The sequence below is a fragment of the Ceratotherium simum genome, chromosome 9, assembly GCF_057802395.1.
Source record: "Ceratotherium simum simum isolate JZ-2026a chromosome 9, ASM5780239v1, whole genome shotgun sequence".
Lineage (NCBI taxonomy): Eukaryota > Metazoa > Chordata > Mammalia > Perissodactyla > Rhinocerotidae > Ceratotherium > Ceratotherium simum.
This window is the reverse complement of record NC_141908.1, coordinates 54971734-54986298: the sequence shown is the minus strand read 5'-3', so window position 1 is coordinate 54986298 and position 14565 is coordinate 54971734. Positions and strand designations below refer to the sequence as shown.

The following is a 14565-nucleotide window of genomic DNA, read 5'->3' as shown; positions in this document are numbered from 1 at the left end:
TTTTGTGTGTGGTATAAGATAATGGTCTACTTTCATTCATTTGCATGTGGCTGTCCAGTTTTCCCAGCACCATTTATTGAAGAGACTTTCCTTTCTCCATTGTATATTCTTGGCTCCCTTGTCGAAAATTAGCTGTCCATAGATGTGTGGGTTTATTTCTGGGCTCTCAGTTCAGTTCCATTGATCTGTGTGTCTGTTTTTGTGCCAGTACCATGCTGTTTTGATTACTATAACTTTGTAGTATATTTTGAAGTCAGGGAGTGTGATACCTCCAGTTTTGTTCTTTTTCTCAGGATTCCTTTTGCTATTCAGGGTCTTTTGTTGTTCATAAATTTTAGGATTCTTTATTCTATTTCTGACAAAAATGTCGTTGGAGCTTTGATAGGGATTGCGTTGAATCTGTAGATTGCTTTAGGAAGTATGGACATTTTTAACTATGTTAATTCTTCCAATCCAAGAGCACAGAATATCTTTCCACTTCTTTGTGTGTTCTTATATTTCTTTCAACAGTGTTTTATAGTTTTCAGTGTACAGGTCTTTCACCTCTTTGGTTAAGTTTATTCCTAGGTATTTTATTCTTTTTGTTGCAGTTGTAACTGGGATTGTATTCTGAATTTCTCTTTCTACTACTTTGTTGTTAATGTATAGAAATGCAACTGATTTTTGTATGTTGATTTTGTTTCCTGCAACTTTACTGTATTCATTTATTATTTCTAAAAGTTTTTGGCGGTTTCTTTGGAGTTTTCTATATATAAAATCATGGCATCTGCAAATAGTGACAATTTCACTTCTTCCTTTCCACTTTGGATCCCTTTTATTTCTTTTTCTTGCCTGATTGCTCTGGCTAGGACTTCCAATACTATGTTAAATAAGAGTGGTAAAAGTGGGCGTCCTGGTCTGGTTCCTGGTCTTAGAGGGATAGCTTTCAGTTGTTCTCCATTGAGAATTATATTAGCTGTGGGTTTGTCATATATGGCCTTTATTATGTTGAGGTACTTTTTTTCTATACCTATTTTATTCAGAGTTTTTATCATAAATGGATGCTGTATCTTGTCAAAGATCTATTGAGATGATCATGTGATTTGTATTCTTCATTTTGTTAGTGTGGTGTATCATGTTGATTATTTGCGGATGTTGAACCATCCCTGCATCCCTGGAATAAATCCCACTTGATCATGGTGTATAATCTTTTTAATGTATTGTTGTATTCGATTTGCTAGTATTTTGTTGAGGATTTTTGCATCCATGTTCATTGGTAATATTGGCCTGTAATTTTCTTTTTTTGTCTTGTCCTTGTCTGGTTTTGGTATCAGGGTAATACTGGCTTCGTAGAATGAGTTAGGAAGCTTCCCCTCCTCTTCAATTTGTTGGAAGTTTGAGATGGAGTGGTATTAAGTCTTCTTTGACTGTTTGGTAGAATTCGCCAAGGAAGCCATCTGGTCCTGGACTTTTATTTTTTGGAAGGTTTTGATTACTGTTTTGATCTCCTTACTGGTGTTGGTCTATTCATATTGTCTATTTCTTCTTGATTCAGTTTTGGAAGGTCATATAATTCTAAGAAATGATCCATTTCTTCTAGATTATCCGATTTGTTGGCATATAGCTTTTTGTAGTATTCTCTTATAATCTTTTGTATTTCTGAGGTGTCCGTTGTAATTTATCCTCTTTCATTTCTGGTTTTACTTATTTGAGCCTTCTCTATTTTTTTTCTTGGTGAGTCTAGCTAGAGGCTTGTCAACTTTGTTTATCTTTTCAAAGAACCAGCTCTTAGTTTCATTGATTTTTTTCTATTTTTTTTTTTTTAGTCTCTATTTCATTTATTTCTGCTGTGATTTTTATTATTTCCTTCCTTCCACTAATTTTGAGCTTTGTTTGTTCTTATTTTTCCAGTTCCGTTAGGTGCACTCTTAGATTGTTTGAGATTTTTCTTGTTTGTTGAGATAGGCCTTTATTGCTATCAACTTCCCTCTTTGAACCGCTTTTGCTGTATCCCATAAATTTTGGCATGTTGTATTTTCACTTTTATTTGTCTCCAGGTATTTTTTGGTTTCTCCTTTGATTTCTTCATTGACCCAATCGTTTGTTCCATAGCATTTTGTTTAATCTCTGAATATTTGTGGCTTTTCTGATTTTCTTCCAGTAGTTGATTTCTAGTTTTATACTGTTGTGGTCAGAAAAGATGCTTGGTATTATTTCAGTCTTCTTAATTATATTGAGACTTGTTTTGTGGCCTAATATGTGATTTATCGTGGAGAATGTTCCATGTGCATTTGAAAAGAGTGTGTATTGTGCAGTTTTGGGATGGAATGTTTTATATGTCTACTAAGTCCAGCTGGTCTAGTGTGTCGTTTAAGGCCAGTGTTTCCTTATTGATCTTCTGTTTGGATGATCTATCCATTGATGTAAGAGGAGTGTTAAAGTCCCTTACTATTATTGTATTGCTGTCTGTTTCTCCTTTTATGTCTGTTAATGATTGCTTTATATATTTAGGCTCTCCTATGTTGGGTGCATAGATATTTACAAGAGTTATATCCTCTTGTTGGATTGTTCCCTTTATCTTTATGTAGTATCCTTCTTTGTCTCTTGTTACAGTTTTTGTTGTAAAGACTATTTTGTCTGAGATAAGTATTGCTACTCCAGCTTTCTTTTCATTTCCATTTGCATGGAATATCTTTTTCCATCTCTTCACTTTCAGTTTGTGAGTGTCTTTAGGTCTGAAGTGTGTCTCTTGTATGCAGCATATATATGGGTCTTGATTTTTTATCCAATCAGCCACGCTATGCCTTTGGATTGGAGCATTTAGTCCATTGACATTTAAAGTAGCTATTGATAAGAATGTGCTTATTGCCATTTCATTACTTTTTTTCTTGGTGTTTTAGTAGTTCTTCTGTGTTCCTTTCTTCTTTTCTTACTCTCTTTCCTTTTGGTGTGATGTCTTTGTTTAATATTATGTTTGGGTTCCTTTCTCTTAATTTTTTATATATTTATTGTAGATTTCTGGTTTGTGATTACCATGAGGTTCATATATAATAACCTATGTATATAACAATCTGTATTAAGTTGATGGTCTCCTTGCTAAAAGCTCTACTCTTGTACTCCCCTCCTCCCACATTTTATGTTTTTGATATCATATCTAACCTCTTTTTTTGTTCGTGTGTATCCATTACCCTCTTATCATGGAAATAGATAATTTTAGTACTTTGTCTTTTGACCTTCATATTAGCTTCATAGGTGGTTGATCTGCTACCTTTGTTGTATTTTAACCTTCACCAGTGATTTTATTGCTTTTTTTTTTTTTAAAGGTTTTATTTATTTTTTCCCCCCAAAGCCCCAGTAGATAGTTGTATGTCATAGCTGCACATCCTTCTATTTGCTGTATGTGGGACGCGGCCTCAGCGCGGCCGGAGAAGCAGTGTGTCGGTGCACGCCTGGGATCCGAACCCAGGCCGCCAGCAACGGAGCGCGTGCACTTAACCACTAAGCCACGGGGCCCGCCCTGCTTTTTTTTTTTTGATAATTTTCTTATTCCTATTTGTGATCTTCTCTTTTCCACTTAAATAAGTCCCTTTAGCATTTTTTGTAAAGCTGGTTTCTTGGTGATAAACTCCTTTAGTTTTTGCTTGTCTGGGAAACTCTTTATCTCTCCTTCCATTCTGAATGATAACCTTGCTGGGTAGAGTATTCTTGGCTGTAAGTTTTTTCCTTTCAGCACTTTAAATATATTGTGCCAGTCCCTTCTAACCTGTAAGGTTTCTGCTGAGAAGTCAGCTGATAGCCTTAAGGGGTTTCCTTTGTATGTAACTTGTTGCCTTTCTCTTGTGGCTTTTAGAATTCTCGCTTTATCTCTAATTGTTGACATTTTAATTATAATGTGTCTTGGTGTGGGCCTCTTTGGATTTATCTTGTTTGGTGCTCTCTGTGCTTCCTATATCTGGATGTCTGTTTCCTTTCTTAGGTTAGAAAAGCTTTCAGCTATTATTTCTTCAAATAGATTCTCTGCCCCTTTGTCTCTCTCTTTTCCTTCTGGAACACCTGTAACACAGATGTTAGTGCACTTGATGTTGTCCCAGAGGTCCCTTAGACTGTCCTCATTCTTTTTAATTCTTTTTTCTTTTATCTGTTCAGCTTGGGTGATTTCCTCTAGTCTTTCGTCCAGCTCACTGATCCGTTCTTCTGTATCATCTACTCCCCTATTGAACGCTCTACTGAATTTTTCATTTCCAGTATTATATTCTTCATTTTTTTTTTTTTTTGTGAGGAAGACCAGCCCTGAGCTAACATCCAATGCCAGTCCTCCTCTTTTTTGCTGAGGAAGACTGGCCCTGAGCTAACATCCATGCCCATCTTCCTCTACTTTATGTGGGACGCCGCCACAGCATGGCTTGCCAAGCGGTGCATCAGTCCGTGCCTGGGATCCAAACCGGCAAACTCCGGGCTGCTGGAGCAGAGTGCGCGCGCTTAACCTCTTGCGCCACTGGGCTGACCCCCTGTATTCTTCATTTCTGATTGATTCTTTTTTATATTTTCCAATTCTTTGTTGAAGTTCTCACTGAGTTCATCCACTCTTCTTCCAAGATCAGTGAGCATCCTATGACTCTTTGTTTGAATTCTTTGTCAGGTAGATTGTTTATTTCTGTTTCGTTTAGTTCTTTTTCTGGAGTTTTGTCCTCTTCCCTTACTTGGAACATATTCCTTTGTCTCCTCGTTTTGCCTCTTTCTCTGTGCTTATATGTATTAGGTAGGTCAGCTAAGTCTCCCAATCTTGGAGAGGTAGCCTCATGTAAGAGATGCCTTATGAGGCCCAGCAGTGTGCTTCCCTCTCGTCGCCAGTTCAGAATGTTCCAGGAGTTTCCCCTGTGTGGGCTATGTGTGTCCCTCTGTTATGGCAGGGTTGTTCTTGCTGCGGGTGTCTGGGGAGGCTAGGGTACCCCTGGCCGGGTTGTAATACTCAACTGTGTGTGGCTGCTATGGTCCTTTCAGTCACTTTATCGGGAATGGGGAGCTCCAGCACAGTTGGCTGCAAGGTCTAACAGCACATTCCTGTTGCAGTTTTTCTGTTAAGTGGGTAGGCCCCAGTGTGGCTGGTTGCTAGGTTCAGGGGCTTACAATTGCTGCGGGCCTCTGGCCTGCAAGGCTGTTGTCAGGTCTCTCAGGGTGGCAGCTGAGTGGGCCCAGCCCCAGGCATGGGAGCACCCAGTTGTTTCAGGCTTTGGAAGGTGGGGCCAGTCCCCTTTGTGGCTGTTTGAGAAGCACAAGTCTCCTGCAGCTGACAGGCCCCACTGCCCGCAAGGCCACACACCTCGTCAACACAGTCCTGCCCTGTGCGCATGCCCTGACCCACTGAAGTGGACTCAGTTGCCCCACTGCAGAGGCCCCACACACTCCACCAACGCAGGCCTGCCCCTCACGCATGCCCTGCCCTGCAGAGGCGGACCCACTTGCCTGGTTGCAGATGTTCCAGGCACCTCACCTGTGTGGGCCCACAAGTTGCCTGAGGGCTTTCTGTTGGGTAGGACCAGTCTCTAGGGCAGGCTACCTGCCCTGGCTGAGCTGAATTAAACTGGTGCTCTAGTGGGTCGGGCAGGCCACTGTCCTAACAGGCCAGGCGAAGAACTCCAATGGCGTCTGCCAGCGTCCGTGTCAGCATGCCTATACTAGATCACAATAATGGATGGCGCCAATGTCTCCATCCCTGGAGAGGTCTCATCCCTCACCAAGATGCTCCCAGAGTTTATCAGGTGAGTCTTTTTTCACCAAAGGACTGTGCACCTTTCTTTCTGGTGATTTTACTTTGCTTTCTGAAACAGGTGAATTTGTGCATGGGCTCTTTAAGAGCAGGCTCTTTTTTTCCCCCTATGTCCAATAGCTTTTCTGGGGGCATTCCCCATTGTATTTAATAGCCAGCAAAGCCAGGTATTATGACACTCCTCTTGGTTATGCTGAGACCGAAAGATGCTTATTGTGATAACGCTCCCCTGCTTAGATCCCCCACTCCCCCAGAGGAGGCTTCGTACCTTAAGGTTGCTCCCGGCCAGCTGTGAAGTGTCACAGCTAGAAGGTAGCTTTTTTCTCTCCAGAAAGGAATTTCTGCCTCTTCCACCTCAGTCAGCACTGTCCCTTGTTGTGGGGGTTCTTTTTATACATTTTTCAGTTCTCTCTTAGGGGTAATTGTTCCAAGAGTAGTTGTAAATTTGTTGTGTCTGTAGGAGGAGGTGAGTTCAGAGTCTGCCTATGCTGCCATCTTGACACCATCTGGAAACTTTTTTTAGAATTCATGAGTTTTGTTTAAGTGTTGTAAAATAGTAATTTACCCAGTGAGACCTTGGTGAACTGCAAGGTGCAGGTTGTTTGAAGTTGAGAAAGGTAGGAGACAAACTAGAGTAGAAATAAATCATCAAGGTGATGAAAAACGTAGATGTAGAGGTAAAGAAGTATAAAGCAAAATATAGGCTTAATTTAAAAAGCAGAACAGTACGGGCCAGCCCGGTGGTATAGTAGTTAAGTTCACACGCTCTGCTTTGGCAGCCCGGAGTTTGTGGGTTCGGATCCTGGGTGCAGATGAGTGGGTGCACCACTCATCAAGCCATGCTGTGGCGGCATCCCACATACAAAATAGAGGAGGATTGGCACAGATGTTAGCTCAGGGACAGTCTTCCTCAAGCAAAGAGAGGAAGATTGGCAACAGATGTTAGCTCAGGGCCAATTTTCCTTACCAAAAAAAAAGCAGAACAACACAGTAAACTCAACTAAAGGCTAGCAAGTGGTAGGTGTTATTAGCAAATTTTCTGTTTGGAGCTAGCTTTTTTGCATGGTCTCCTGAAGTTAGGCTAAAATTCTTTTTTTTTTTCCCCCAAAGCCCCAGTAGATAGTTGTATGTCATAGCTGCACATCCTTCTAGTTGCTGTATGTGGGGTGCGGCCTCAGCATGGCCGGACAAGCGGTGCGTCGGTGTGCGCCCGGGATCCGAACCCGGGTCGCCAGCAGCGGAGCGCGCACACTTAACCGCTAAGCCACGGGGCTGGCCCTAGGCTGAAATTCTTGATTGCAGCAGGCAGCATAAATTCAGCTGATTAACAATCTTAATTCCATCTGGAATTAAGATGGAAAGTTCCATTTGGAACTTTATCCCCTTGCATGTCATATAATATATTTACTTACTGATGAGGATGTGGATATGTTTGGGAGGCCATTATTCTGCCTACTACACCATGTAAGTTGGGTAATAGGCAGTTGGAAATTTGATATTGATATGCAGGAGTAAAGTAAATTCATTTCATAGATCTTTATTAAGCTCATACTCTGTGCCAGTTACCTTGCCACATCCTGGGGCTACAAAGATGTAGTTCCTGCCTGTTCGCTCTTGGTTAAAAAGGGTATGCACATGTAAATAACAACCCACTGAGGACCACAATGAAGGTAGGCACAAATCACAATGCATTATAAATTTTAATAACAATTTGCTTTGAGAGCATGTTGGGAAAGGACTCTTCAGATTCATTCCATGTTCAAAGATAAGAAGAGAGAAACAACTTGGTACCTTGAGGGACTGCAAATAGAGCCATATGCCCAAACAAAAAGGTTTATATGAAGGAGGGATAATTATGAAGGATTTTGTATGCAACGTTATGGAGTTTGGGACTTTATCTTGTATGGAACATGGAAAGCCACTGGAGGCTTTGCGTTTTAGATCAAGTTTGCATTTTAGAAAGAATACTTTTTTTTTTTTTTTTTTGGTAACATGCAGAATGGATTGGAGAGAGAAAGGGTGAAGACGTAGAAATCAATTAGGTTATCATCTAATATAGGTAAGAAATAAAGGCCTGCACTAGATAAAGTTGTGGCAAAGGAGTTGAAAAAGGGAGAGATTTAAGAGATAATTCAGATTTGAGTAGATTGATAGGACTTGATGGCATTTAGATTTGGCAAATGGAGAGTGGAAGGAGGAGTCAAGATATCACCTAGGTTTTTGGCTTGGGTAACTATTTTAGATGTTAGTGTTTTAAGTAAGATAAGAAACATAAGAATTGGAGTAGGTTTGTGTAGAAGATAATGAATTTGCTTTTGGATCTGTTGAGTGGGAGTTACAACCTTGTGGTGCAGTTTATAGGTAGTTAATTATTTCATATGGAGCTCAGGAAAAATGTTGAGGTTCTAGATACAGATTAGCAATCATTAGGAAGTTTAGGTGATAGTTACTGAAACCATGGGATTGAGTAAAACCGGGGAAAGAGAATAGAATAAGAGGACCTATGGCAGAACCCCAGGGAACATTAACATTTAAGGGTAGATGGAGAAAGAGAAGCCCAGCAAAAAGACAGAAAGAATGATCAGAGTTAAAAGCAGGACTAATCTGGCATCTAGAAAGTTGAGGTGTAGTAGGGATGGTATCCACTGTCATAGTCTGCAGAGGGTCAAGTAAGTAGAAGACAAATGAGGCCATTGAATCAGGCAGGTTGTACAACAGAGTGAGGGCATTGTTATAAAAACCGGGATTTGAATCCTGGCTCCATCTCTAATTTTACTGCGAGACTTTTGGCAAGTTACATAGCTTCTGAGCTTTGGTTTCTTCTTTTGAAAACTGAGGATAGGAGTTATGTCCAAGAGTTTGCCTAAACATTAGATGAAATTAGTAAACTCACATAAAGCACCTAGTGTGGTTCCTAGCAGATAACAGGGATTTGATAAAGAGTAGCTTATGATAATAACAGTAATGGTGATATTATAAGTTTGTTGGTAACCAAAGCAATGGTAGTTTCAGTGGTGGGTGATACTGTGGTAGCTACAAAGGAGGACAAAAAACCAGATTGCGTTAGGTTGAGGAGTGAAATGTTGGGAAAGGTTTTTTTTTTTTTTTCAAAAAGCTTTGCCTCTATGGGAAAGAAGAGGTTATGGAGTCATTTTTCTTAATAAAAAGCCATCAACCTATTGAGAAAACAATTTTAGTAGAGAATTAGTGCAGAAGCAGAATTTAAAGGAGTTTAGTGTGAGTAGGATGTGAAGAAGATGATACAGTGAATGTAGACCTCAGAAAATTTTGAAAGTAAAGAGAAGAGATGTCAGATGCATGGTCTTGATTATTTTGATTATTTAAAGGAATCATATTTATATAAATTTAGACAACAGAGATCTGAATTTATATAAATTCAAAAATAGAAACTCTCCGGAAGATATATTCCCATGCTCCATCTAACTACATCTCATAATCACACTTACAAAGAGCCAAATTCACTCTGAATTTAAGAGTCTTCACATCTGCATATGTGCATCATTCATAGGCTTAAAGATTTTTTTTTCTTCTCATTACTAGAATCATAGTTATTGAAATTTTTTCTCATGAGGCTTAGAACCGGACACAATAGTTCAGAAAGTCTTTGACCAAGGAAAATAAGAGGATTGTCTTTGTTGTTCTTCCAATACTCTTTAAAGAAATTCGAGACCCAGAGTGGATACAAGACTTTTTAGTTCACATATGGAACTAGTGGTATTGGCTAGGATGAAAATCCAGGCCTCCTAACTGTTGTATGGTGTTTTTCCTCTACAGCTTAATACCAAAACAAAGACAAAACCTACCAGTATGTAAAGAACCAGTACTTAAAAATCTGATAAATTAAGAGATAATTATTTGTATTATAGAATGTGCATCTCAAGAATTATTTAATAGCAATCTAGAGATAGATTTAAGTTTTTACGTAAATTGTGAATTTACACATTTAGACAAGTTCATAACTTTAGGAAAATATTAATAAGTTAATAAGTATCTATATTTATTTTAATAATTGCTTTTGAAATTCTAGATTGCTTGTTTTTGATTTATTATAATCTCTGGAACCTTTAAATGTATACTACTTCAAATAGTTATTGCTTATTAAGTACTTTTCCTGTGCTTGCTCTGGCTGAGCTCTGTGCATTGGTTATCTCATTTACTCTTCATAACAACCATAAGAGGTAAGTATTCTCATTATGAAGAAGCTGAACTGAGAGATGTCATCAACTTAGAAAAGGCTCCATGCCCATCTAATAAACAGGGTGGCGCTAAAATTTAAATCAAGATGGTTTGATCCCAGAGTCTATGCTTTTAACTATCCTGTTTTAATCATTATTTTAAACTTTGTTTTCTTCCTTATGTTTATTGTAATATAGTAGTTTTTAATCTCATTTTGATTCTATCTGCTTCATTTCAAATTTAAAAATATAGACATGTCCTCATACTCAGTGAGTATGATTTTTATTGAATCATTGATTGATCACTGATGAGGAAGTTAAAACATCTTCCAATCAAGCATTGACCTTATGGAACACTCCTTATAATACTTTTCCAGACTGATGTGGAATGCTTGGTAAATCTTTTTGGTGGATGGCATTTTGCATTTAAATGCAGGAAATTTTGAATATAACCATTATGACTACTTTGTTGAGTACTAGAAACTTTTTAGAATAATTATAATACAAAGCATTTGTGAATGGCAAGTGGCTAAAAGTAGACAAATCTTGGATATTTTAAATTGAGACTACCAGAATATTTCATAACACTTTACCAAATATAGATTTGGTATTGCCAGCTATTTTCAGTAATTGATACTGTAACTCTTTGTTACCTGCTTTTCCTTTGAAATCGATGAAACTGTTTTCTTCCTTTCCTGACTCTTCTACATCATTTTTCTCCTTTTTCTGCCTAAATTTAGATTTAGGAATTACTAGGCCAAATCTCTTTTATGGAATGCTAGACGTGGTGGTCTTTGTTAACTAGTTATAGACCTCACCTTTGAGTAGCACATGAGTGACGTTAAAAGAGTACTTTAATTTTCACAGGGTAAGTGCACATTCAGAGGAAGTCTTTGTTCAAGAAGTGAAAGGGTAATAGCTAATTTTAATATAGTCTAATAAATGTTAAACTTTATCTGGAAGAAAAATGTCATTTTTTGAATTATGTTTTATCTGAAAATCAGCTGAAAAGTGATTTATAGTATTTGATGCCTTATTTTTACAAAATAATTTAAATGACCAAATCTTAATATGATTTCATTGATCTCAGTACCTTTTGCAGCAATTTAATGGCTTTCCTAATATGTAACCACCTTTTAAAATGTTCCTTGTGAGTAAAAGATAATTGACTAGCTAATTTGAAGGATATATTAGGTTACAATTTGTCCAGGTAAAATCTGAAATTTTCTATATAAACTGCATGGAAAATAGGCAAATATAAAGACAATTCCATTTTTATAATGATGACATGCTTGTAATTTATTATTGCAGTGGCTAGGTTAGAGACTAAATTAAGAACCAATGGAGGGCTGGCACCGTGGCTTAGCGGTTAAGTGCGCATGCTCTGCTACTGGTGGCCCAGGTTTGGATCCCGGGCGCGCACCGCCGCACCGCTTCTCCAGCCATGCTGAGGCCGTGTCCTACATACAGCAACTGGAAGGATGTGCAACTATGACATACAACTATCTACTGGGGCTTTGGGGGAAAAAAAGGAGGAGGATTGGCAATAGATGTTAGCTCAGAGCCAGTCTTCCTCAGCAAAAAGAGGAGGATTAGCATGGATGTTAGCTCAGGGCTCATCTCCCTCACAAAAAAAAAAAAAAAGAACCAATGGATATTAGTTGGTCCCAGTAATTACCATTAAATGCTCCTTTGAAAATACTTAGTTGTGTGAAAATAGTCATCTGAAATAATATTTATTCAAGAAATGTGAGCTATTAGTTTACAAACATTATCTTATTTAATCCTCATAACAATTCTATGAGTTGAGAATATTATTATCTTAATTTTACAGTGAAATTAACCCATCTGAGGTCATGTAGCTACAGCCAGATTGTAACCAAACCTTTCTGACCACAGAGCCCAGGTTCTTAACTAGTAGTAGACTAGGTTGTAGTAAACTGAAATCTGATGTTAGAGCTGTACTTTTGATTGCAGTGAACTTTCCATGTCAAATAGAGTCCAAATCTAAGTATTTTGCTTTGAGAAGTATATACTTTTACCAATTATGCCAATTAAAATTTAACTTCTTTAGTTTCAGCCTATTTCAGGATTTGTGATAATTTAATGTGGTATGTGGAATTAAAAAGCTATGAGTACCTTTTTACTTGAGATCTTACCATGAACATTCAAGTAAGATATTGATGGGAATGGGGAATGATAGAATTGAATTTTATGTTATCGAGTAGGGGATCATGAAACTTTCTGTAAAGGACCAGATAGTAAATATAGTAAATGGCTTTGAGAGCCATATTGTCTCTGTTGCAACAATGCAACTCTTCTAAAGCAGCCATGGACAATATGTAAACAGAAGAGTGTTATTGTATTTCAATAAAACTACAAAAAGAGGCAGCAGCCTGGATTTGGCATATTTGCCATAAATTACAAAATCTTGTAATTTCTGCAACTAAATGATAAGATTTATTTATAATGATACATTGTTTATGCAGAGTTGAAGGTTTTTTTAATTGAATGTACTGGCAAAAAACGTTTACCAAAAAGATAGTAATAGTATAAAGGAGAATGAGAATGGTTCCTAATATAAAGAACACTTTTTCAGCATTTCTGTGACTAATACTTAGATTAATTACTTCATAAATTTTTTGATAATTCCGGAATATACTTATTCACTCATTTCCTGGAGTTACCATTTTTTGTCTTGAAAAATAAATCTCCAGTTTTCACTAATTCTGATAAACTTTCTTTCCTTTATCATAAATTAGGAAAGATTATTGTAAAAAGACGACACATAATTGGGTGATTTTATTTTATTTGAACTTATTTTGAAAAGTAATATCAGTAGGTAGAGTTAGACTAAGGCTTGTTGTGTAAATATATGCAGTTGAATTGTAGGTTCAGAAATGGAGTACTCTGTTATAGTCAGTTTTCAATGTTACATTTTATAGATTTCTTATTATTAGCAGTTTTGACCTTACAGATGCCTTTTGGTGCCACAAAACTTTATTAAATGTAAGTGATTTGTTGTATTGGCAATGTGGTATTTGGATATTTAGTCTAGTATATACTTTTTATTCTTATTCTCAGAGATTCGTCAGCGCACTGCAGCTCAAAGAAACCTTTCTCCAACACCAACAAGCTCTAGCCAGGGCCCTCCGCCACAAGTTCCAGTATCTCCTGGACCACCAAAGGACACTTCAGCCCCTGGTGGACCCCCAGAAAGAACTGTTACTCCAGTCCTATCATCAAATGTGTTACCAAGACGTCTTGGATCCCCTGCTACTTCAGTGCCTGGAATGGGTAAACAGAGCACTTAATGTTATTTACAGTTTATATTGTTTTCTCTGGTTACCAATAAAACGGGCCATTTTCAGACAGTATGGAAATGGCATTTCATTTGGAAATAGCAGAGCAGTTATCTGATTAAGCAGGCGTTCCATATTCAATTAGCCATAACTCTTTACAGCTGGCACGTTGTGATACTGAAACCTATTTCTTGAGCTCATTTAACTGTTATGGCTTCTTTGTTTAAATGGCAATAAAACTTTGTGGATTCTGTAGTAACAGTATAGCATATCTTTTTATATTCAGCTTTAGAATGGCTCCAGATTTAGATAAAATAGGGATAGAAGAGAAGACTTTGGGAATATATTCATGCTTTTTGCTAAACCCTTCACGTATATTTTTAAACATGACGATTACTTGACATATTTCAGGAAGAATATTCCTGCATTGTAGTATTTAATACTACTATTGTTAATATGGGCTGGTAGATTTTTCTTTTTCTAAGACATAGAACTTTAGTATTTTCTGACAGATACTTTAGCATAAAATCCTATTAAATTAACATATTGCCTTTATTACTATTTCATTTCTTTGGATTCTCTTTTTTCAGCGTATAGATCTCTAGGGGAAGAGGCCACTTTTGGAGCGTAATAGATTATATTCCCCTGCAACTTTGGAGTGTGACTGGGATATGGAAGTCTGTTGCTTCAGCAGATCACATTATTTTATGTAGATTTCCATGTCAGATTCTTGAATATGATAGTAAACTATTTATCTTATTTTAGGATATTCTAATTTAGATTACTTTGGTATTTCATGACTAATTACTAACATAATTTATAATGATTTTGAGGCTGGTCAGTAGTTGATATCAGGTATTCAGGGCACTTGTGTAATAAAATCAATAAGTAATCCAAATGTTACTATTACAGTAGATTTTTTTTCCTGCTTTTCCTTGAAAAAAAGATGCATAAGATTTTAGAAAACTATTAATTTATAAAAAAATTAAGGAAGCTGTCTACAAATGAAATGTATACAAATCATAACTTTAAAGTAGTTATTGAAAAAATACTTTTAAACTTGACATATAATGATGTCACTTAAGGCAGCTGTATATTTTGTGAAATTGAGAAAAATTAAATTGAAAATTATTCATCTTTCAGTTGTTATCTGGTTGATTTGAGATACCCATGATTTGTAAAGTAACATTCTTAGTTTAATAAAAGACCTTTTTTTGTGAGAATGCGTGAATTATATATATTTGTATATCTAACTAGTTTTAAAGAAATAAAAGTTTTAACAATTTATGTAAAAGTAATAAAAACTGTATTGCACATGTAA

At 37.1% G+C, this 14565-nt stretch overlaps 1 protein-coding gene across 4 annotated transcripts in view; it reads left to right on the top strand.

Annotated features, from left to right (window-relative positions):
- LNPK (lunapark, ER junction formation factor) overlaps positions 1-14565 on the top strand; it is a 79014-nt gene that overhangs the window by 47058 nt on the left and 17391 nt on the right. For all 4 annotated transcript variants that reach the window (XM_087435413.1, XM_087435414.1, XM_004426649.3 and 1 more), the window contains exon 9: positions 13027-13239. In XM_087435413.1, coding sequence (XP_087291539.1) covers positions 13027-13239 — 213 coding nt within the window. The remainder of the gene's footprint in view (positions 1-13026; positions 13240-14565) is intronic.